Raw genomic sequence first — 21,845 nt, forward strand, 5'->3', positions numbered from 1 at the left:
TTGCAGTGTTGAAGAATTGCTGACCTTGGCATATGAAGTGCTAGAGGGTTTGGTGTATCTCAATAGGAAATCCATTACACACAGAAACTTGTCTAAATCTAATATATTATTTGATACAAAGGTAAATTTATTCATTGTTTGTTTTTGAAAAAATATTGGGATATTATGATTTTGTTCAGTGTTACATGGGATGGTATAAATCAAATCAAAGGAGATCTAGAGAAGGTGTATGCAAAAATGAGACAGCAACCTATCATAATGTTTACCAATCAAATATTCAATTTGCTAGTTTATTTTATCTGTTGTGGAATTTGAAGCAACATTTATAAAAACCTTTATACTTTATAGTCATTTCTACCTAATAACTCACTGTGCTTAAACGGCTGTGGGTAACTTAAGTTACCCACAGCCCAAGATGGAGCCGCCTTGCGTCGGTTAGGGACTTCTCTTCTCTTCTATAGAATAACAATAACATGGATGCATCAATTAAACCACTGAATTAAAAAGTTGTATTAATCGTGTAGGGAAACCTCTAAACTTAACAGGTGATTAAATTCTACAAAATAAACGATCACAGCACGATTTGAAAAAAATGCTTAGGCTGTCCGTAACTAAAAAACAACTTGTCCGTAACTTTTTTCATTATACCAATAGGAATGTCCGTAACTTTTAAAGAATCGACATACGTGGATGTAATGTTTTACTTATGATAGAGATTGCATGGAATACATAATCAGAAATGAAGTAGATCCTTAATATGATATAATTCATTTGAATTAGAATGGAAGACAAAATTGGGATTAATATGAAAAAAATAACGATAAATCCGTTAAACTCGGGTCTGATTTTTTATAACGTCTGGATACCCAAATCTCCCAGTTCGGAGGGTGGTTTCCTACCATTGCAGATAATCTGTTGAAACATCAATTTGATTTTTGTTTTTGAACAAGTAGACTACACAAGTATTTTTTTACACATGCATGTGGCGTGTATGCCCTTACTGATTTTCTGCCAGCAATGACAAGAGTAGATCATGCGTAAATCCGGGATTTTTTTTATTTTTTTTGGGGGGGGGGGGGGGCAAAATTGCCCAATCACATGACAATTATCAAAGGTTCAGCCAAAAACGATTATATTCAAAAGACATTCATTTCCATTGATTTTTAAAAAAATCACTTAATTCTAAGTCCAATGACATAACGATTCAATTAGAATTTATAGTGGCCTGTTGCATTCGATGCTCGAAATTTATAGATTTGCAGTAAATGAGAAAACTTGAAGAAAGGACATTTTGTAAAAATGTATAAAACCTAGTTTTACAGCTAGCTGCACATTTCACTTGTATGCAAGTTGCATTAAATTTCTTTAAATTGAACTAAACTAAAAGACACAATAGTTAAAATTCAGTGACATAAAAGGAATAGAGCAATCAACATAGTGTAACAATTAGAAATAGTATATGAAAATATAAATAACTAAGACAACAGGGTAATTTAATAGTTTAACAATCCCTGATAACATACAAAGAGAATAAAAAAAACAACAACATGGAAACGTATTCAAAAAAACATAACACTATAACTTACTAGTGGGATGTATAAATACCTAGCCGCGTCAAAGAGTATTCATCAAAATACACATAAAAAGAAACAGAGGTGAAAATAAACCGCAAACATATAATTAAACTAAAAAAATTAAAGAGTATGACAAAGCCATGGTGCGAATCGAAAACGTCGATAAGACGCATATCAGTTAATAAAAGTTCAAACCATAACCAGGATCGAGTACCACAAATCCCACATAAAACCTCTGTGGTGTAAGTATGATGCGTTAATAAAATCACATTTGGTGGTGAATGAGTAGTACAAACGGCCGTGAAGGTTACAAATATGATGTTAATTGTCTTCTAATTGTTGAAATTATAATTCTTAAAATTTTAAATCAAAAGTTATCCACATCTGAAAATAAAGTTACGGACAGTCTGCTTAGTTTCAATCAAAAAGTTACGGACGTCTTATGCATTTTTTTAAGTTGGCCTTGCGCTTTAGTGAACTCTATATTAACAAAATTATGTTAATTGTTAGTTATTTCTTTATTCAATAATCCTATAAATATTTACATTCTGCATTAAAAACGTTGCAAAAGGTACATTTTGTATGAATTAAATATCAACGATTTTAGAGTCCGCCATCTTGGGCTGTGGGTAACTTAAGTTACCCACAGCCGTTTAAGCACAGTGATAACTGATGTGTCTTTGCATTTTGACAGGACTGAATTATAATTGTCAAGGCCAAATTTGAGAATCAATGGATTTATATTTAGACAATAATGGAATCATTCTTGCAATAAAAGTTAAGATATGGAGCTGTTGTTATAATAATATTGAAGTTGAGTTTTTGTTTAAACCTTTGAAAATCTATCTCTTTAATCAAATCGCAATAATATGTCCTCTTAAAATTTCTAAAGACAAAACTATTTAAGGTAAACTCTGCCTGATTGGAACCCTAATTTAGATACTAGAACTAGGTATGTGTTTTCAGAATGACAGAATGTATCATTTCAGTCATACCTATACCAAATTAAATGAATGCATCTTTTCTCAGGGTAATGTGAAGTTGTCAGAGTATGGATTGTATCATGTCACAGAATATGGTGCAAATGTTTCATTTCCAATAGGGTAAGTAGCTGCATTCATTATGCATGTAACTTGTAGGAGAGTTGGTATTTCTATCCATTCTTCCTTTCATTCATGCATCCATACCTCTATTTTGTATATATTGTTTTTTTTCTTAACTTATGTATCTGCAACTTATTTTGAATAAAATGACAAAATTTTGTGAAACTTTCACTGGTTCTTTTGCACCTCTTGTTTGATTTTTCATTTGAATAATTTTTTTGATTTTATTTTTGGGGAGAGGGGGTGTTACTATTGTATTAATGACATGGATTAGGTTTATCTGAACAATAAAGTACATATTTATATCACTTCTTCAACCAAACCCCAAATCTGAATTTATTGAAATTTTCTCAGAATCTTTACCATATAATATCACTGTGCACCTCCTCATTGTGCTTTTGTTCAAATTTATTTTCAAGGGACAGTATTTTATTTTATGAGTTTTGTGCACAGTCCCCCTAGCTTCAAATCGAGGTGCTGTAAGCAGTGTTATTTTCAGGGCAGTTTTATTTTCACAAAAAAATAATTATTTAAGAAAACCATTTGTCAATGTACTCATCAGAAAAATCATTTTCACTCAATAGATGATTTTAGATTTTTTTCAAATCAAATGATGTAAGACTGACTGTACTTGTACACTGTGACCTGTTGTGGTCATATTGGATTTATTTGATTTATTCATCATTTTAAATAAAAGCAGAGTTCATTTTCTGTTATACTTTTTTTCTCTTCTTTTTGGTTGAATGTTCCAAATTTAATCTTAGTATATCATGAAATTTAAAAAGACGTCAAAGCTAGTGTTTACTTTTTAGCTCACCTGGCCCAAAGGGTCAAGTGAGCTTTTCTCATCACTTTGGGTCCGTCGTCCGTCGTCGTTGTTAACTTTTACAAAAATCTTCTCCTCTGAAACTACTGGGCCAAATTTAACCAAACTTGGCCACAATCATCATTGGGGTATCTAGTTTAAAAATGTGTCCGGTGACCCGGCCAAGCAACCAAGATGGCAGCCATGGCTAAAAATAGAACATAGGGGTAAAATGTAGATTTTGGCTTATAACTCTGAAACCAAAGCATTTAGAGCAAATCTGACACGGGGGTAAAATTGTTTATCAAGTGACGATCTATCTGCCCTGAAATTTTCAGATGAATCGAACAACCGGTTGTTTGGTTGCTGCCCCTGAATTGGTAATTTTAAGGAAATTTTGCTGTTTTTGGTTATTATCTTGAATATTATTATAGATAGAGTTAAACTGTAAACAGCAATAATGTTCAGCAAAGTAAGATCTCTTAAGGAGTAATTGCCCTTTATAGTCAATTTGTAACAATTTTCATTAGTTTTTACAAAATATTTCCCCCTGGAACTAAAGGGCGAAGTTCATTATAGATAGAGAAAATTGTAAGTAGCAAGAATGTTCAGTAAAGCAAGATCTACAAACACATCAACATCACCAAAACACAATTTTGTCATGAATCCATCTGACGACCTGTTTTCTTTGTTTGATATGCACATAGACCAAGGTGAGCGACACATGCTCTTAAGAGCCTCTAGTTAATGTATATGTTTTAAGAACTTCATTTGTGTATACAGACTTCCAGAGTACATGCCACCTGAAGTATTATGTGATTGTCCAATAGAAACAGATGAACATGCTGACACAGAAACTGTAGTTACAGATCCATGTGGCCCTAAAACAGACGTCTGGTCTCTGGGGGTTATCTTATTAGAAGTTTTCACTGTAAGTTTGTGTTAAGTACACAGTATATAATTAGAAACATTCCATACCTTCCATTTATTGAAATATTGGGTAGATGGTTAAATAATTTACCTTTAGCAAGAAAGATCAAATTGAAAACTTTGAATTGTCTCCCCTTCTTCACTTAGTTACCATTGCAGATTCTTATGCTTAAACATGAAAAAGTAGATCTGATATAAAAAAAAAAAGATATATTATGCTATAAAAAAAATCATAATTTTGATACATGTACCTCTTTTTGCATTTGTTATTATCTATTGTGGTTATTGTTTCATCACAGCATATTTTTTCAAAATTTAAAAAAGTTAACTCTTTCTTCTATATTATGGTAGGGATTTTTAAGTACACACCAAAAGAATAGTATTGTCTCCACTCCCTAGAACTCTGACAGATAGTCATCTTCAATGAAATTGACCAACTTCAAGTATGAAAACTTTTTAAACCTCACTAATCAAAATTTGAGATTTCATAAACTGAAGAAGATAGTTGTTTTAAATGTCTGTGTCATTTTGGTCTCTTGTGGACAGTTGTCTCATTGGCAATCATACCACATCTTCTTTTTTTATATTTGTAATATAGTTTAAAAAAACAATTGAATAATATTTGAAAGTAAAAAAAGTAATAATCCAAATAAATGTCATGATAATGTAAGATTTTTAATTATCTAATAGGATATAATAATGCCAGATTTATTTTTTTTTAATTTCAGAATGTTGATTTATGGGAAGGTCTGTCTAATCCACAGAAAATATATAGGACAGTAGAGTTCTTAAATGAAGGTAAAGTATCAATTATCATGTACAAAAATATATTTATAGTCGCTACATTACATTGTAGCTGCAGAAAGTATGTCATCCTTAAAACGTAAGGTTATTTTTGTTGTCATGAGAATTTTTTCTTCAATCAAACCCGACATAGAGTCGAAAGAAAAAATATAGCAAAATCAACACACCGTTTAGCTTATAGAAGCCAAAAACTGTCTTACTTAAATTCCAAGTTTCATATTTTCTTGAAACTGGTCAGTTCAGGTTAAGATGTATCTGAAAATAATTGACATTTGTTAAGATATAAACTACTCTATTTAGTTGTACTGTATATCTCACATCTAATTTTATTCATATTTAGGTCAACTTTATTTCTGCCTTTGTGATTTAGTTAATTAATAAGTTATTTACATGTATAATAGCTCTTTATAGAGATTGAGTGAATTGACCAGTGAAAAAAAATTGGCGCAAGTCTGACTTACAAAAATCAATGTATTTTTTGCTAACAAATGATAATATATATAGTTACTCTAAAAGTGCAACAAATAAAAGTTGTTCATGTGTCTATTTAAGATGTTGAGTTAGAATTTTTAAGGAGAGGTACCATACACTAATAAACCTGGTGAACATATAAAAAAGAAGATGTGGTATGATAGCCAAAGAAGTAACTCTTCACAAGAGTCCCCCAAAATATTTGGCACATGTATGTTACTGTCGATTTTATAAAAAATAAATATATAACGGATAACACATCCTTTATTCACTTTTCTTTGTGGGATTATTATGTTTCAAATGAAAATTTGCCTTCTTTATGGAGGTTATTAACATGATATTATGGATTTTAGGAAAACATCCTTTTGACTTTTATACAGAAGAATACAGCTTACAGGATAAAATTAAGGTACAGTTGTTTCTTTAATGCAATGTCATAAGCTGCTTTGAAAAAATGTGGCTTTAGAATTTGACTTAACTAACCTGTGTAAATATGATGAAATACCATTAACGCCTTCAGATAAATGATATTGTTTTGCTAATAATTACAAAATTACAAATACATATAATTAACAATCGACTGTTTCATTGGAGTTGATATAAATGGTACTTGTACTTGCAATAAAACTACCAAATCATTTTAATGATATTGAAAGTAAGGTGGAAAGTGTTTCTTTTTTATCCCATACTTTTATGTATTTGCAGGTTTTGCCAGAAGGAGTTCTAGATTTCCTAAGAAACTGTTTAACTGTAAATTCTAAAGAAAGGTTAGAATTTATATTTATAAGTAAAAAAATGTCCAACAATTATAACAAGCTATTGTTTGCTTTATGTAGATTATGAATGGAACTTATATTAGATTTTGTTATGTTGTTCTGTTAGGTTGAATACATATCTGCTATGTCTAAAACATACCATCAATTAATAATCTGTATGTTTAAAGTTAGGATTTTGAATGTCAATATGTTTCATAAACATTTGCATTTTTAGTACCTGCTAACTTGAATGATCTTTACATATTTGCAATATTTTATCTGTACATATCAATTAAAGTCAGAAAATTTGTAAAATAAAAGTATGCACAATATGGAGAAGTCTGTAATATCGTAAAAAGGTTTAAGAATATAAACATCAGTTTCTGCATATGAATGACCTAAATTTTAAACAAGAATGATATGAGTGACTAAATTATTGTATCAAGGTTTATTTCAGGAATAACTAATGATATAACATTATTTAGCATTTCATATCAAAGAGTGTTTTTTTCTACAGACCATCTCCAGAAAGTTTATTACAGCATAAGATCTTCAGTGAACATAATGCTAATAAAGTAAGATTTGTTCTACCAATAATTGTATAAGCTAACACTTAAACTTTTCCCACTATAAATCTGTGTCTTGACTAAAACCTATTTTGGCCAGACTCTGAACTGGAAGATGAATACATGGTAAAGGGCAAAATATGTAGATATCAATCCATTGTCACATAAAAGCTAAAATAGACATTCAGAGGTCATCAAGAGAGAAACATGTATACTAAAACCCAGCTTTAAGATACTCTCTGTCTGTGACACATGAATAAATTAACAGTTCTGCTATCAACATCATATTTTTTCATTGACAAAATGAAGCTCTACAAAATTTGTTTAAACCAAATGGTATTTGAACTGGAAACCTGTCTGACATAACTCTATGCAAACGAGAAACTAGTTTCAACTCTGAACTGGAAAAATCCAGACTTAGAATTGCTAGATGTCAGATTAGTTTTTGAATTCAACTTTTTCTTTTTCTGTTATGTCCAAAGTTGGAACTTAAATGCATTCAAAGTATTACATTTTAGACTTTTTAGTTATCAAAGAGAAAATATTACTTCCTTGCAGGGGTATATAATAACAGTTGTAAGAGATCTTATTTTATTTTTTAGAAGCCATATAAGAATGGATTTAGAATGTTTACAGTTCAGTTAAGGAGCAAAGATCTTGAGTTGTCTCCTTATGATGAAAATGGATACACTGAAGGTACTTGACTATCCTTATGTTAAACTACATAAAGAATACCAAATATTATTTCCAAAGTTTAAAACTAGCTGGATACACCTTATCCTATTTGTCTGCCCTTACTTGACATCACAATGATTCCTGTAAAATTTTGATGTCATAATACAAAATATCTGACGCCACAAGGGAAAATTGATGGTTGTATGACTTCAATAGTTCAAGTGGATCAGACTCGGTTCAACAGGGACAGATTTCTAAATAGAAATAAGGTGTGTTGGCACATGGTATTATACTAGCCTCAAGTGAAGGAAATTGTGGAAACCAAAGACTTTAAATTTTATATTAGCTGCTTCTCAGCCAAATGTCTGATGTCCAAGCATTTTTGTCATTGAGCAACTGCAACCTAAGCAGCATTACATGGAAGAATGGTATCTGTACAGGAAAAAGTGATTTGTACTTGCATTTTCCTCAAAAACTACTATAAATTTTTAATGTCAGATGGTAAAATTAAACTCTAAATGAGAATTGAAATGTTTAGATGGGTCTTTAAAAGAAAATACACAGTAGATATTAGATATGTAAAATATGCCATTTGAATAGGTCAGAAATAAAAAAACTGACAACATGTGATGATTTTTAACTTATCAATATTTTTTGTAGATCATTTATCAGAAAGAAGTATGGATGAGGTGTACTACCTCTGGAGGTTGGCTGGCGGAGATTTAGAGGGAGTTCTCAAGTCACAGGGTCTAGTCAAAACAAAACCACCTGTAACATTAATACCAAAGTAAGTCAGAGTAATATTTTTTGTCAAAACATGTGAAACAAACTTTGTACTTAAATGCTGTCTAAAATGTTTAGCAGAATTTTGATTTATGTAAATTTCATAGGTTTTTAAACAAATACAATTAAGTTAAGAATTTTGTAACTTTTCTTGTGTTTTGAACAACTTCAAAATGTGCCACGCCAATACTGTGATGCTATAAAGTTGTCATATATATAAAAAAAAAAAAAAAACAAACAACTGTGACAAAAAAATATAAAATACTTTTTACACAATTTATTTCAAATTTTACAGTTTTTGCACTGGTGATGGTGATGTATTTGGACAGAAAAGAGATAGAGCCGAGTTACTGGACAACACTATTGTAGTACTATCTCAGGAACAACTTAGAAATGTAAGAGAAAATTATATATTTAACCAACAATTTATGAATGCAATTTGTAATGTTTTCAAAATACACTTCAAAATATTATAATATAAAGTAGGAAAAGAGGAATAGCAAATGTCCTAGATGTATGGTGATAAATACTTGCTACTGTAAAGAATGAATATTCATTACTACTGTAAACAATGAATATTCATTACTTCTGTAAAGAATGAATATTCATTACTTCTGTAAAGAATGAATATTCATTACTTCTGTAAAGAATGAATATTCATTCAGTTGACTTTGGTAGGCAAATATTTTCATATCTTAATAGACACTATATCTTTTGTTTGTATAATTTTGAATTCAGCCATAGCTTATTATATTTTGAAATGTTTGGGAAATTCTGCCAGTATTTTCTAATGAATTGTTGACCATCAGTAATTTTGGAATTAAAATATAATTATATTATTTGTAGAGACTATCAGAGGTTGACGAGAAAGCATATTACCCACTAATTCACACAGATGATGAGTAAGTCACTTATAATAATTGTTCCATTATAATAATGTCCACCATGCAAGATGCATTCTCTGATTTTGAAATATTTTCTTATTTCGTACCATATTCCTTATACATTTTCACAGTTTAAAACAAATATGTTTGATTCTTTGAAAATAAGCATAATTTTACATGTTGTACTTTTTAATATTTATTTGGTTACATTTACTTTGGTCTCGTTTGCTATCATATCACATCTCCTTATGTTTATATGTATTATGTTCTACAAACAGTATGACAGAATTTAAGAGAATGCCTAAATCCTCAAGTGCTGCTGACTTGTTAGAAACAGCCAGTCTGCCATTAATTATCAGGGAAAAGGATGTAGAATACCAGGTAGGTACATTATAATATTGTATGTAAATATTTATTGTTGTTAAATACTAGAGCTATATGGTCATAGTAACAAATAAAAAAAATCCCTAACAGCTGCTTATTTCGACCAATTAGTTGAACAGACACCATTCTGTCTGACATGATTTTTTTGTGGAGCCTGCAACTTTTGTTGCAGAAAGCTTGACATAGGGATAGTGATCCGCGGCGGAGGCAGCATTAGCTTACTTCTCAAAAGCTTATATTTTAGAAAGTATAAGACCTGGATGCTTCATACTTTGTATATAGATGCCTCATGTAACGAAGTTTCCGTCAGTCACATGTCCAATGTCCTTGACCTCATTTTCATGGTTCAGTGACTACTTGAAAAAAAAAGTTAAGATTTTTTGTCATGTTAAGATCTCTTATTATAAGTAATAGCTATAACTAGGATAACTATATTTGGTATGTGCCTACCTTGCAAGGTCCTCATGCCCGTCAGACAGTTTTCAGTTGACCTCGACCTTAGTTCATGGATCAGTGAACAAGGTTAAGTTTTGGTGGTCAAGTCCATATCTCAGATACTATAAGCAATAGGTCTAGTATATTTGGTGTATAGAAGGACTGTAAGGTGTAATTGTCCAACTGGCAGGTGTCATCTGACCTTGACCTCATTTTCATGGTTCAGTGGTTATAGTTAAATTTAATGTATTTGTCTGTTTTTCATATACTGTATGCAATAGGTCTACTATATTTGGTGTATGGAATGATTGTAAGGTGTACATGTCTAGCTGGTAGGTGTCATCTGACCTTGACCTCATTTTCATGGTTCAGTGGTTAAAGTTAAGTTTTTTGAGTTTGGTCTTATTATCTAACACTATATGCAATAAGACAACTATATTTGGTGTATGGAAATATTTTATGATCTATATGTTAGTCGCTCAGATTTAATTTGACCTTGACCTCATTTTACGTTTCATTGCTCAGTGTTAAGTTTTTATGTTTTGGTCTGTTTTTCTTAAACTATAAGCAATAGGTCAACTATACTTGTTGTATGGAAGAATTGTTAGCTGTACATGTCTGCCTGACATGGTTCACCTGACCTTGACCTCATTTTCATGGTTCATTGGTAAATTTTTAGTTTTCTGGGTTAATGTCAAGTTTATGTGATAGTTGTAATAAAGCTTTATATTTAGGACTATCAACATAATATCAATGATTAGTGAAGAAGGCAAAACATTTCAGTGTGTGCACTCTTGTCTCAAATACATGTATAACAATAATATCACCAAATGTTGAATTTTAAAAGAGGAGTAATGTTTAAGCTATAATGAAAAGCATGATATAGTAAGAGCTATATCATAAGTTACAAATCTTTTTAAATATGAATTGAAAAATTCACAGGACCTCTTTAATCAATTGCTTGTTCCACATAGTGTAAACTCATTGTATATTCCTGCTGCTAGTGAACTTATCCCCAGAATGCTTGTTCATAGAGGATTTTTTTGTGAAATGGTAGAGAAGTAATCAGTGTTTATTACTTTTAACTCTTTATTGGATGATTTTCTTTTTGAGATACTTTAAGGTGCATATACATTTATACTTGATAAAATGTTTCATCAAAAGCAAATAGAGATTTTATTGCTATGAAATTTGAAATACATGTACCCATATCATAATTATTCATTTTGTTTTTAGTAATGTCTATTGTATTTTATTAAATATTAGACATATAACATCTTCATGACTCTTTCAATTTAGTTTCACAGAGTGATATTATATGAGAGGTTGTTGAAAGCCTACCCCTATACAAGAGCAAGGGTATGGAAGGAAGCAAGAACAGACATACCTCCCCATGTCAGAGCACATGTTTGGGCTGCTATACTAGAAGTTGAGGTTTGTTTATATACTTCATTAAAAGAGATAAATGAAAAAGAAAAATCCTTTGAATTTTGAGAAAGGTATCCTAATCTTTTACTCAATGCATTTACAAAATTTACAGTATTTTTAAACCATTAACTTTTAACAGTGACTAACATTAGAAAAGAGACAGAAGTGAAGAAAAACATAGTTTATGATGGTAAAAATTCTGAATAAGGCCTTTGGCCAAAACATTGAGCCTATTACAATAACTTTTGAAAAAAGTATAAAATATTTCCACTCATAAATGTATTATTTTTGTTGTAGGGGGATATTCATAGTTTGTACAGTTCTATTGACAAAGAAACTGCCACTCCTACTGATAGACAGGTACTATTCAATAATGAATGTTATTATAATATATCAGGAACATTAAACTGCTTGCATCTTTATCAAAATGACATGTTATTCATAGATATTTTAGACAGACTTTTTCTATGATGACCAATAATACTAGTATGAAGAAAATGGTTTTACTTCCTGAAATAACTGACAAACACTTAATTAATGTAAATGTACAGGTGTTTGATACCAGGTACCTGGACCACTCAGATACCAATATGTCATTGTGCATCTTTAACTGTATGTGTATCTTTAGTATGAATATCAATATTACTTATTGTTATAGTTTTGTCTATATGCCTGCGTGTCTGCTGAGTCCTGGCTGATGCCCTTGAGTGCTAAAAAAGATGATAAAGTATTGTTGTTTGCATTTGTATTGCTAAAGTTTTTTTTACTGTAATAATAATGTGAGCTAATATTTAGATTTATGAATTTTGTGATAATTGACAGATTGAGGTAGATATTCCAAGATGTCATCAGTACCACCAGCTTCTATCATCACCTACAGCACATGCTAAGTTTAAACGAGTTTTAAAGGCATGGGTTTACTATAATCCACAATATGTGTATTGGCAAGGATTAGACTCACTATGTGCTCCTTTCTTAGCTCTCAACTTTAATGATGAAGGTATATATATTAATCATATTTTTTTGGGTGTATATGCTCTGAATTCTTTGTGGTGACAGAGATAAGAGATGGATGTACTTAATTCATACAAAAAAAAATCTGTTGCAACATTTCAATCACAATTTCACATTGTTTATAATCTTCCATTACAATTTTGACTCGAGTCATTATCAAGCAACTATTTCTATTTGTTTTTTCTTTGCTTGACATGGAATTCTGTATTCAATCATTTTTTGAAAAAATATTTTATTAATAATTGGTTATGTGCATTAATTATTTTTTACAATAACTTGACAATGGGAAAAGTGTTTAATTTGATTTGACTTGATCTGAATCTGTATTCAAAAAAAAGAAAAGGACAAGGACAATGATCAGATTAAGGTCAAACATTAATTTGAGTACTCAAAGAGATATAAGTTTTCACGAGTTAAAAGGAGATCTGTGTAAAACATAAACAAGAAGTTTTGTCAAGTCAGCATCTTTTTGATTTCCCTAAAAAAATGTTATTGAATAAAAAGTGCTTTTTAATTTTAAAATTTAGAACTTTGCGCATTACTAGCATTGGAATAAAGTAATGGTTTTGTCCATTCATATACAACAATATCTGCAAAATGGAGAGGCCATCTTATATCTATATACATCTTCATATTTCTTTTTGTCTAGAAAAAAATAAGGTTGAGAAGCTATGTCTAATACATTGTACTTTTATTGTTATAATTTTGAAAAGAAATTTAGATTTAGCCAGTGGAACATAGTAAAAAATATATATAATTGATATTTGTAGCATTAGCTTTTTCCTGTCTCCAAGCCTTTATTCCAAAGTATTTACATAATTTCTTCATGAAGGATAACTCTGCTGTTATACAAGGTAATTTATGTGTACAATTTTCATATTTGATTGCTTAAATTTAAATAAAGCTTTCAACAATGAGCAAATCTTAAACTGTAAGCTATAAAATGTAAAACTATTCATAGATCATTTTTTTGAAGATTTTGTAAAAAAAAGTAAGAAAGTAACCATGTTTTGTCATTCTTTTTAAATTCAATGAGGATATGATATATTACTGACAATATACTGGTAATTGTTGCAATGTGTTTACTTTAATACAATTATTTTTTAGCATCTGTATATGAGATATGAAGTACTGTGCATTCATTATTATTCGTTGGATACACATTTTCGTGGATTTTGTGGTCACCACAAAACCATGAATTCAAATGTCCAACGGATTACAAATTGTGTATAGGAGTTTATATGCAGACTATTTAAAACCACAAAATCACAAATATCCACGTAAATTTGTACCCACGAAAACAAATTAATCCACAGTATGCAGTTTGAAAATATTATGGCATGTTTGCTCTTTTCTGCAGTTATATATTTATCTTTCTTTAACATTCAGAAAAAAATGCAGCAATCTGTATAGTGATAAAAATTATGATGTAAAGTGCTACAGATTAGTCAAAAAATTAATATTTTTCTTTCAGAATACCTGTGTGTATTTTCTCATCTGATTGCCTTCCATGATCCAGAACTTAGTAATCATTTAGAGGGAATTGGTTTTATTCCTGATGTAAGTGTAAAATTGATAGATTAAAACTTTTGAAAATATTAAGAACTATTGAAGGCATAAATAACCTTTTATTTTTACAAAACTCAATTAAAGTAAGACAAAGTAATTTTTTTAATTTTGTAACACCCTCTTAAAAATGTAACTTTTGCAGTTGATCAGTGTCTTTAATAAGCATTATCTAGTTTTCTGATAGTGTCATTGTGGTATGAAATTCATCATTTATTAAAACGATCCTCAGTTGTTTAATTTTGAAATAAACTAATAACACTACATTTGAAGACTAAGGAAAAATGTCTAGTTACCTTTTTATGACAAAATGTGTATGACTTTTTGTTATGTGTATAATGCAAAACCTATTTGGTCACAATTTTTGCAATGATAAAACATCACAAAATATCCTGAATTGACTGTAACTTAATTTGGTGGGTAATTAATTGTTTAATAAACTTTTTGATACATTTTATGAAAGGCATTTTCTCTAATTCTTCGTCAATTTATCCTTTTCTGCACCCAATGTATAAAAAAATTTAATCAACGTGTGGTTCCTTTGATCTCAGTTCTTCATTTGTTAAAATCCAATTATGACATTGAATTTTCTTGTATTCCTCTGAATTTCCTATTGTGACGGCATGAAAAAAAGACGACCATGCCTGATGACGTCACATAGAAAGAACACATCTTTTTGCAGATCAGTCGCAAAAAAGGAATAAGTTTGCCTTCGTTATGTTTGAAAATCATTAGAGAAACAGATTCAACCACCAAATCTTGTGTAATACGATATTTATTCACTCACGATAGTTAAATTTTAAATATTTAAAACGCTCAACGAGCCTCACATTTAAATTTGAAAATTTAACTGTCTCGAGTGGATAAATATCATATCACACTCAATGCAGTGGTAGAATCTATATATATCTGTAATGTTCATTGGGAGTGAAGAATTTAATATCCTAACTATAATAATGTTTTATTTTTAGCTGTATGCTATTCCATGGTTTCTAACAATGTATGCTCGTAAGTATTGTCTAGGATTTAGCTGCTCACATTCTATATATTTTGTCACCCAGCACATTAAAAAAAATGATCCAAAAGCTCTATATTTGTCAAAGTATAATGTGCTGGCTTACCATCATGTGAATATTCATTGAATCTTAATTTCTATTTTACAAATGTGGTGTAAAAGAATGCAATGATGACTGCTGCTTTCACTTAGCAATTTTAAGAGGCTCTTTTTATAGAGTCAATTCAGAAATAAACACAGTGTCTGCATTGTGTGCCTTTTTATTCACCATAAACTGAATGAATTAGCTTGAAACAAAGCATATATAAGAATAGAGAAATTTTGTAGTTAACTGTATTTCAAATGAGACAATTGTCCACCACAAACCAAAGAATGTGGATAATAATTATATACATTTATGGGTTTAATTGGACCTTCAACAATAAGTAAAAATCATATTCAAATGCAATCATTTTGTATAAATGGTTCACAATGGATGATAGGAAGTGTAAAATTCTCCTGACTGTAGCTAATCTAATCTGACATTTTGAATACTTAAATGTATAGACAATTTATTTCATCAATAATTAAATGTAATAAAAAAAGAGCACATTTTTCAACTAAAAATGTTCTTTTTATCTAATTTTATTACATTCTGAGGTGTAAAATAAGCATGAAAATGCCCTGTGACATCACTTTGATCAGAGGGAAACATCATTTGCCGGAATTTTCATTTTATAAAATTGAACACTGGAATACTGACTAAGATGGACTGATTTGTTTATTTTGCATTAGAATAAAGATAGGCATATGGTATTTACAGATTAGTCAATACATGATAGCCCACTTTTTACATAGGCCAAACCTTCAAATACAATACAGTTATTTCTTGAATGAACAGTTAGCTTAAACAGGCAAATCTCAAAAGAAAGCTCAACACTCCATTGAAATTAGACATGTCAGTTATTGGGAACGTTCTCGTGCTTCAGTTGATTATAAGATAAAGTGGGAGAGTTGATAAAAATATTTTGACAAAATATAGTTTATTTCCTGTTTTTCATAAATATGATGTAACAATACAAACACCAATCAAAAATCTTGTTATGCAAATGTGATTTGTGCATAAAAATATTGAATTAGTATTCCCAAATGTTTATTGTTCATTTTCCCCAATATGAATAAGAGGGCGTATGGCATTTGCGCCGATTTTGAAAATTTTCATTCTTTCATTTGCGCCGATTTTATTTTTTCATTTGCGCCGATTTTATATTTTTTCCTAATTAGATTTACAGGTAAGTTACAGGTAAATTCATACTTTTACATTGACTAATCACAGAGTATAAAGACAAATCAAGTGACATTGCAATTAGTAAATGGCTATCCCAATGTTTCGGGTTACCATTCCTTTCCCTAAATGAAATCGATAACTGCTTCACTTTTGACATTGTCTGACGCTCCTTCTGATGACAAATGTCATATATTCTTAGACAACGTTCAAGTACACATTCCATAACGGTCAACCAATTCGTGATGGCGTCCATAAAATTAACGAAGCGATGATTTCAACTTCACCATTTGGAACTCTTGGTTTAATAGCTTCCTTGCGAGAAAATGCGAACTCTAGAAATGCCCCCACCAGTACGTATGCCAGACAAAGAAAAGATGTCCTTCGTTATCGATAATTACGCCAAATATAGAAGAGACGAAATCATAAGAAAGGAATTTATTAGATGTGTTGCCTATACATACTCGGCAAGAACAGATTTATGATTTGAATGTATTCCGTTTTTATGGATTTGAATGCGGTACAAAGTTCTTTTATCTTAGGTTTTTATTTCTTGATTTTAAGCAGACAAGTTATATACATGTTATGATTGACAATTCATAACATATGCACAACTGGCTAACGGAAGAGTTCTTTAATGATAAATGACAATAACATTACTTGGATGGAGAGTTGTCTCATTGGCACTCATACCACATCTTCTTATATCATTTCACCTGTAATTTACCTGTTATTTACCTGTAAAAAAAATCGGCGCAAATGAAAAAAAAAATCGGCGCAAATGAAAGAAAAAATCGGCGCAAATGAAATGCAGATCGGCGCAAATGCAAAACGCCAGAATAAGAATGCAAATAATTTATGTTAGTACCAGTTTATTTTTTGTTATTGATTTTGCCAAGAGTATACCTTATTTTAACAAAAACGACATCAATTTTTAATCTTTTTATTGATGTAGATGACAAAAAAAAATTAATGTTTTAAAAAGTAAGGATTTGCATAATACACAAATACTTGTAAAAAGGTTGATTAGATTTTGGTAGTAATACATTATTCTTTTTCTGTTTAGACAAATAAAATATAAGTTTAATACTGAGTATTTTCACTCAATTATCTCTACCTTTTTCTCAAAATTTACAGTTTGCCGAATCAGGTGAAACAAACATCTTTGATCTCATATATAATTAATTACTCAGCAGGTAAAAATACACAGTTTATTAAAAAGTACTCTCAATTAACTGGCTTCTTTGTTAATTAGTGGTTGTTTCTAACAGGTAAAATTATGAAAAAAATAAATACACTATATTTTCATAATTGTCCAATCAAGTAATTATCCCCTGCTGAGGAATTGTACCTTTGTAACCCTTTGATCTTTTAATTAACAATCCCTCAAAACACTAAAATGAAAAGGGTTTTCTTTGATCTCAAGATTACTTGATTGAATAAACAAAGAACCCAAGCTTACTCAAAATATGGATATAAAAAGAAGAATTTACAAAATTTTATATCATAATTCAAAATATTCAATTGTCCAAAACACACAAAAAACTACTCCACTATGGCTAATGTATCTGAAGAGATAGTAATGAATAAGACTGTTGAGTTGAAGAAGTTACTGATGATCCATGATAAAGCTGTACAACAAATGCACCAATTAGGTAAGTCCAATTATTTTTTATTCTTCAAGAATTTATTGTCTCTCTTGAAATATAGAATTATAGTGAATTAGGACTACACATTGGATTTTTTTATTAACATTTAGTATATCCAGAAAATGTCTTCAAACATGATAAACTTCAGTATATAAAGCTAAGATTAATGCACCATACATTCTTATTCCCAATTAGCTTCTGATTTAAGAATGTAGTTTCACAGAATTTTGGATGGATTGGTTTTTTTTTAATAAACATTTCATTTTTCTTTGAAAATATTGTCGTAATTTCAAGATGAAAATTACAATTTCTTAATATCTGTTATTGTTCTTTTTCAGATGCCTATATAGACGCCACAAAAATAAGAGCAGTTAACTTTGTACTTCAAGGAAACAAAGGGGAAGCACTCCATCTACTTAATAGAAAATCAGTTGCAGAGAGCCTTAAACATTTGTACCGTCAGTATCGACTTAAGAAGTGGTGCCAAGTTCAAGATCTTGTTTCAAACATTTTACAGACACTGAGACCTGGTCAGGTGACACCTGCACCAATGCAGACGGACAATGATCCCGGCTATGAGGGAGAACAGATGCAAAATTATGTCCAAGCTATGATGGTGTCACAGTGTAATTTTCGACGAGAAAGCTAAATAATGAACAACATGTGAAAGATTTATTGGATAATTATTGGGAAATTTTATTTCCCTTTAAGAAAATTGTAAACATAGAATATTATTTGTTTTAATGACTGATTTGTAAATGAAAGTGCTAATTGTTAATGTTGTATTCCTGTGTGTGCTTAAAAATACTAATAAAGTGCTGTATATAATGATACTTTGTTATTCTTTATTTATTTATGGGTTTAGAATTATGATAATTTTACATTTCATGTTCCTTCATCTATCCACGAGAAGGAATAAGGACATAAAATAACCTGTATATTTTCCAATTAAGACATATGCCTGAGGAAAGTATGCAGTCGATTGCAAACTTCTCCAAAACAGTTTCTTAGTCTTTAGATATAAAAAGATGTGTTATGAGTGTCGATGAGACAACTCTCCATACAAGTGACAATTTATAAAAGTAAACCATTATAGGTCAAGGTACAGCCTTCAACACGGAGCCTTGGCTCACACGAACAGCAAGCTATAAAAGGTCCCACAAATTACTATTTTAAAACCTTTCAAACAGGAAAACCAATGGTTTAATCTACATGTATGTAAAAACGAGACACATATGAACCACATAAACAGACAACAACCACTGAACATCAGATTCCTGACTTAGGACAGGTGTCTGAAAATATGACATATAGCATTATTAAATGTCCTTGTTGAAACATTAAAATCTTAAACAATATAAATGTTGTGTCCTGTTTAAAACACAATTTGTCAAAGGTTTGGGTATTAAAACATATTATACTCAAGTATAAACAGATTATTAATTTATGTTTTATCCAGTATCCTCACCATTTAGGTTAAACATTATTTTTTGAAATATTTTTGTCTTTAACATGCTTTTGTGATACTTAAAGAATTTAAAGCTGGCAGATAAAGATTAGAGAATATCAAAAACGTATTGAAAAACCCTCATTAAAGCTGATGTGTTAACAACTTCAATTTTGAAATTGTTATCTGAATACACAATAACATCTTGTCATTACATATCGTATGATTATATACATACACATGTGGTATGAGTGCCAATGAAGCAACTCTCCGTCCAAGTCACAATTTGTATAAGTAAACCGTGATAGGTCAAAGTACAGTCGTTGACACTGAGACATGGCTCACCCTGAACAGCAAGCTATAAAGGGCCCAAAAAATGACAAGTGTAAAACCATTCAAATGGGAAAACCAAATGTCTAATCTATGTAAAAAAAAAGAGAAGTGTGAAACACTTATGAACCATATGAACAACAACAACCACTGAACATCAGATCCCTGACTTAGGACAGGTGCAAACAAAAGCAGCAAGTTTAAATATTTTAATGGGTACCAACCTTCACCCGTAAGTTCCTGACCTGAAATAATAGTGCAACATCACAACATAGAAAGACACACTATACCACATCTTCTTATATCTATATATAGTTTGTTCCTCACTGTCTTACTGTTTATTGTATAATGTTGCATTCATTCCTGTTGAGACTACCATTGGATGACTTAGTGTTTATCAAAATGATAAATCTTGAAATGTTGTATTCATGCTTAATATTTATAGTTCATAGAATATAAAATAACTTGGCTGTTATATTCCAAGAAAAGCAGGGGTAGTGTAATTTTTCAATGAAAGTACTTTTAAGTTTAATGTTTGGAGTCTGACGAGAAACAATTACTGCTGGTAAATGAATAATTTCCTATGCATACTTTTGTTATACAAATGAACAAATGAACTAGAATAGATGAAATGGTAATTATAAAATATATTAAACATGTATATACAAATGTATCTATATTTCAGATGTGTTTCCATTGCATAAGTTAGTCCATCTATGGGACACATTACTGCTAGGCAACTCTTCATTTCCACTGTGTATTGGTGTGGCTATTCTTACTCAGCTCAAAAGTCAACTGATATCTTTTGGATTCAATGAATGTATTTTACTGTTTTCTGACATGCCAGGTTAATATTTATGATTTTTTTTTTGGGGGGGGGAGGGGAGGGGGGTAATTAATGAATTGTATTATAATAATGAATCGGGGAGCATAGATTTTCACGTTATCTACACATTGATATTTTATGATATCTATATGTAGAAAATCCAATAATCTGTTTCTGTTACCATTCAATTAATGGTCTTTGGCAATCCCTTAGAAGGTTTTACTTTTAACAAAAATAATCTTCATAATGTCTCTTCATACATTGCAACTTCACTGATAACTCAATTCATGGTTGTTAATTATTCTGTTATCTTTGAAAATTCAGATAAACGCTAAAAAAGAATCCTATCATTAAATATTTCATGAAAAGTTTACCATGTTGTTAATTTTAGTAACCATATTTTGATTTTAAACTATGGGATAATTAATACATATATTACACACATCAACTTTAACAGTTGAATAATTCATAACTCATTGCCAAACATAAATCAAGGAGAATATGATAACAAATCACTAAAGAAGGGTCTTCAACAAAGAACTGAGTATATATGATAAACCTGCTGTTATTGAAACATAAATATATATAGGCACTTTTCATGTGTATAACTATACAAAAAAAAGTGGGATTACAGAAGTTGTTTGATTTTCATGTTGTTATTTTTTATTTTTCTGAATAGAGATAAATATAGAGCTGTGTGTACAGGATTCGATTAGGATATTTTGTAACACACCTAAAAGTGCCATCTATAGACAACATGCCAGACCAGCTAAGAAGACCATCAAAGCTGACAGCCGTCCTAATTTGTCATATTATTCTAGAGATTATAATGACCAACCTACAAATGATTTGGTGTGTATAACAATTTGGGCTTTGCTCATTGTTGAAGGCCATACCATGACCTATAGTTTATTAATTCATGTGTTATTTGGTCTCCTGTAAAGAGTTTTCTCATTGGCAATCATACCACATCTTATTTTTATTGTAATATCACCATAAGATCATGATGATCTGATAAACATTCATACTATGTGTTAAGGTCTTACTAAAGTTCTTAGAATCTAGACAAATTGTAAATGAATTTAACAGAAAAGACCCAATTTTTATGATTGATTGGGAAAAATTTGGTTACTTTGA

The 21,845-nt window shown here is 30.3% G+C and overlaps 2 protein-coding genes across 3 annotated transcripts in view; both read left to right on the forward strand.

The window, feature by feature from the left end:
• Nucleotides 1–21,845, forward strand: part of LOC143085454 (TBC domain-containing protein kinase-like protein) — a 28,592-nt gene that overhangs the window by 2,304 nt on the left and 4,443 nt on the right. For both annotated transcript variants that reach the window (XM_076261801.1, XM_076261802.1), the window contains exons 4-23: nucleotides 7–121; nucleotides 2,604–2,677; nucleotides 4,266–4,413; nucleotides 5,141–5,210; nucleotides 6,041–6,096; nucleotides 6,393–6,454; nucleotides 6,960–7,017; nucleotides 7,611–7,704; nucleotides 8,344–8,470; nucleotides 8,762–8,861; nucleotides 9,313–9,368; nucleotides 9,629–9,731; nucleotides 11,469–11,603; nucleotides 11,895–11,957; nucleotides 12,420–12,597; nucleotides 13,382–13,465; nucleotides 14,086–14,171; nucleotides 15,149–15,185; nucleotides 20,568–20,729; nucleotides 21,388–21,560. In XM_076261801.1, coding sequence (XP_076117916.1) covers nucleotides 7–121; nucleotides 2,604–2,677; nucleotides 4,266–4,413; nucleotides 5,141–5,210; nucleotides 6,041–6,096; nucleotides 6,393–6,454; nucleotides 6,960–7,017; nucleotides 7,611–7,704; nucleotides 8,344–8,470; nucleotides 8,762–8,861; nucleotides 9,313–9,368; nucleotides 9,629–9,731; nucleotides 11,469–11,603; nucleotides 11,895–11,957; nucleotides 12,420–12,597; nucleotides 13,382–13,465; nucleotides 14,086–14,171; nucleotides 15,149–15,185; nucleotides 20,568–20,729; nucleotides 21,388–21,560 — 1,981 coding nt within the window. The remainder of the gene's footprint in view (nucleotides 1–6; nucleotides 122–2,603; nucleotides 2,678–4,265; nucleotides 4,414–5,140; nucleotides 5,211–6,040; nucleotides 6,097–6,392; nucleotides 6,455–6,959; nucleotides 7,018–7,610; nucleotides 7,705–8,343; nucleotides 8,471–8,761; nucleotides 8,862–9,312; nucleotides 9,369–9,628; nucleotides 9,732–11,468; nucleotides 11,604–11,894; nucleotides 11,958–12,419; nucleotides 12,598–13,381; nucleotides 13,466–14,085; nucleotides 14,172–15,148; nucleotides 15,186–20,567; nucleotides 20,730–21,387; nucleotides 21,561–21,845) is intronic.
• Nucleotides 17,691–18,936, forward strand: LOC143085457 (uncharacterized). The gene is made up of 2 exons (XM_076261805.1): nucleotides 17,691–18,111; nucleotides 18,444–18,936. Exons 1-2 carry the CDS (start codon nucleotides 18,012–18,014, stop codon nucleotides 18,752–18,754), a joined length of 411 nt encoding a protein of 136 aa, XP_076117920.1. The 5' UTR covers nucleotides 17,691–18,011; the 3' UTR covers nucleotides 18,755–18,936.

Source organism: Mytilus galloprovincialis, chromosome 8, assembly GCF_965363235.1.
Source record: "Mytilus galloprovincialis chromosome 8, xbMytGall1.hap1.1, whole genome shotgun sequence".
Taxonomy (NCBI): domain Eukaryota; kingdom Metazoa; phylum Mollusca; class Bivalvia; order Mytilida; family Mytilidae; genus Mytilus; species Mytilus galloprovincialis.

What these genes read in the sequence shown, in the direction of transcription:
- LOC143085457 (XM_076261805.1), top strand. Translation starts at nt 18,012, where the DNA reads ATGGCTAATGTATCTGAAGAGATAGTAATGAATAAGACTGTTGAGTTG. An exon ending in ACAACAAATGCACCAATTAG is followed by an intron (nt 18,112 to 18,443) that starts GTAAGTCCAATT and finishes GTTCTTTTTCAG; the next exon opens with ATGCCTATATAGACGCCACA.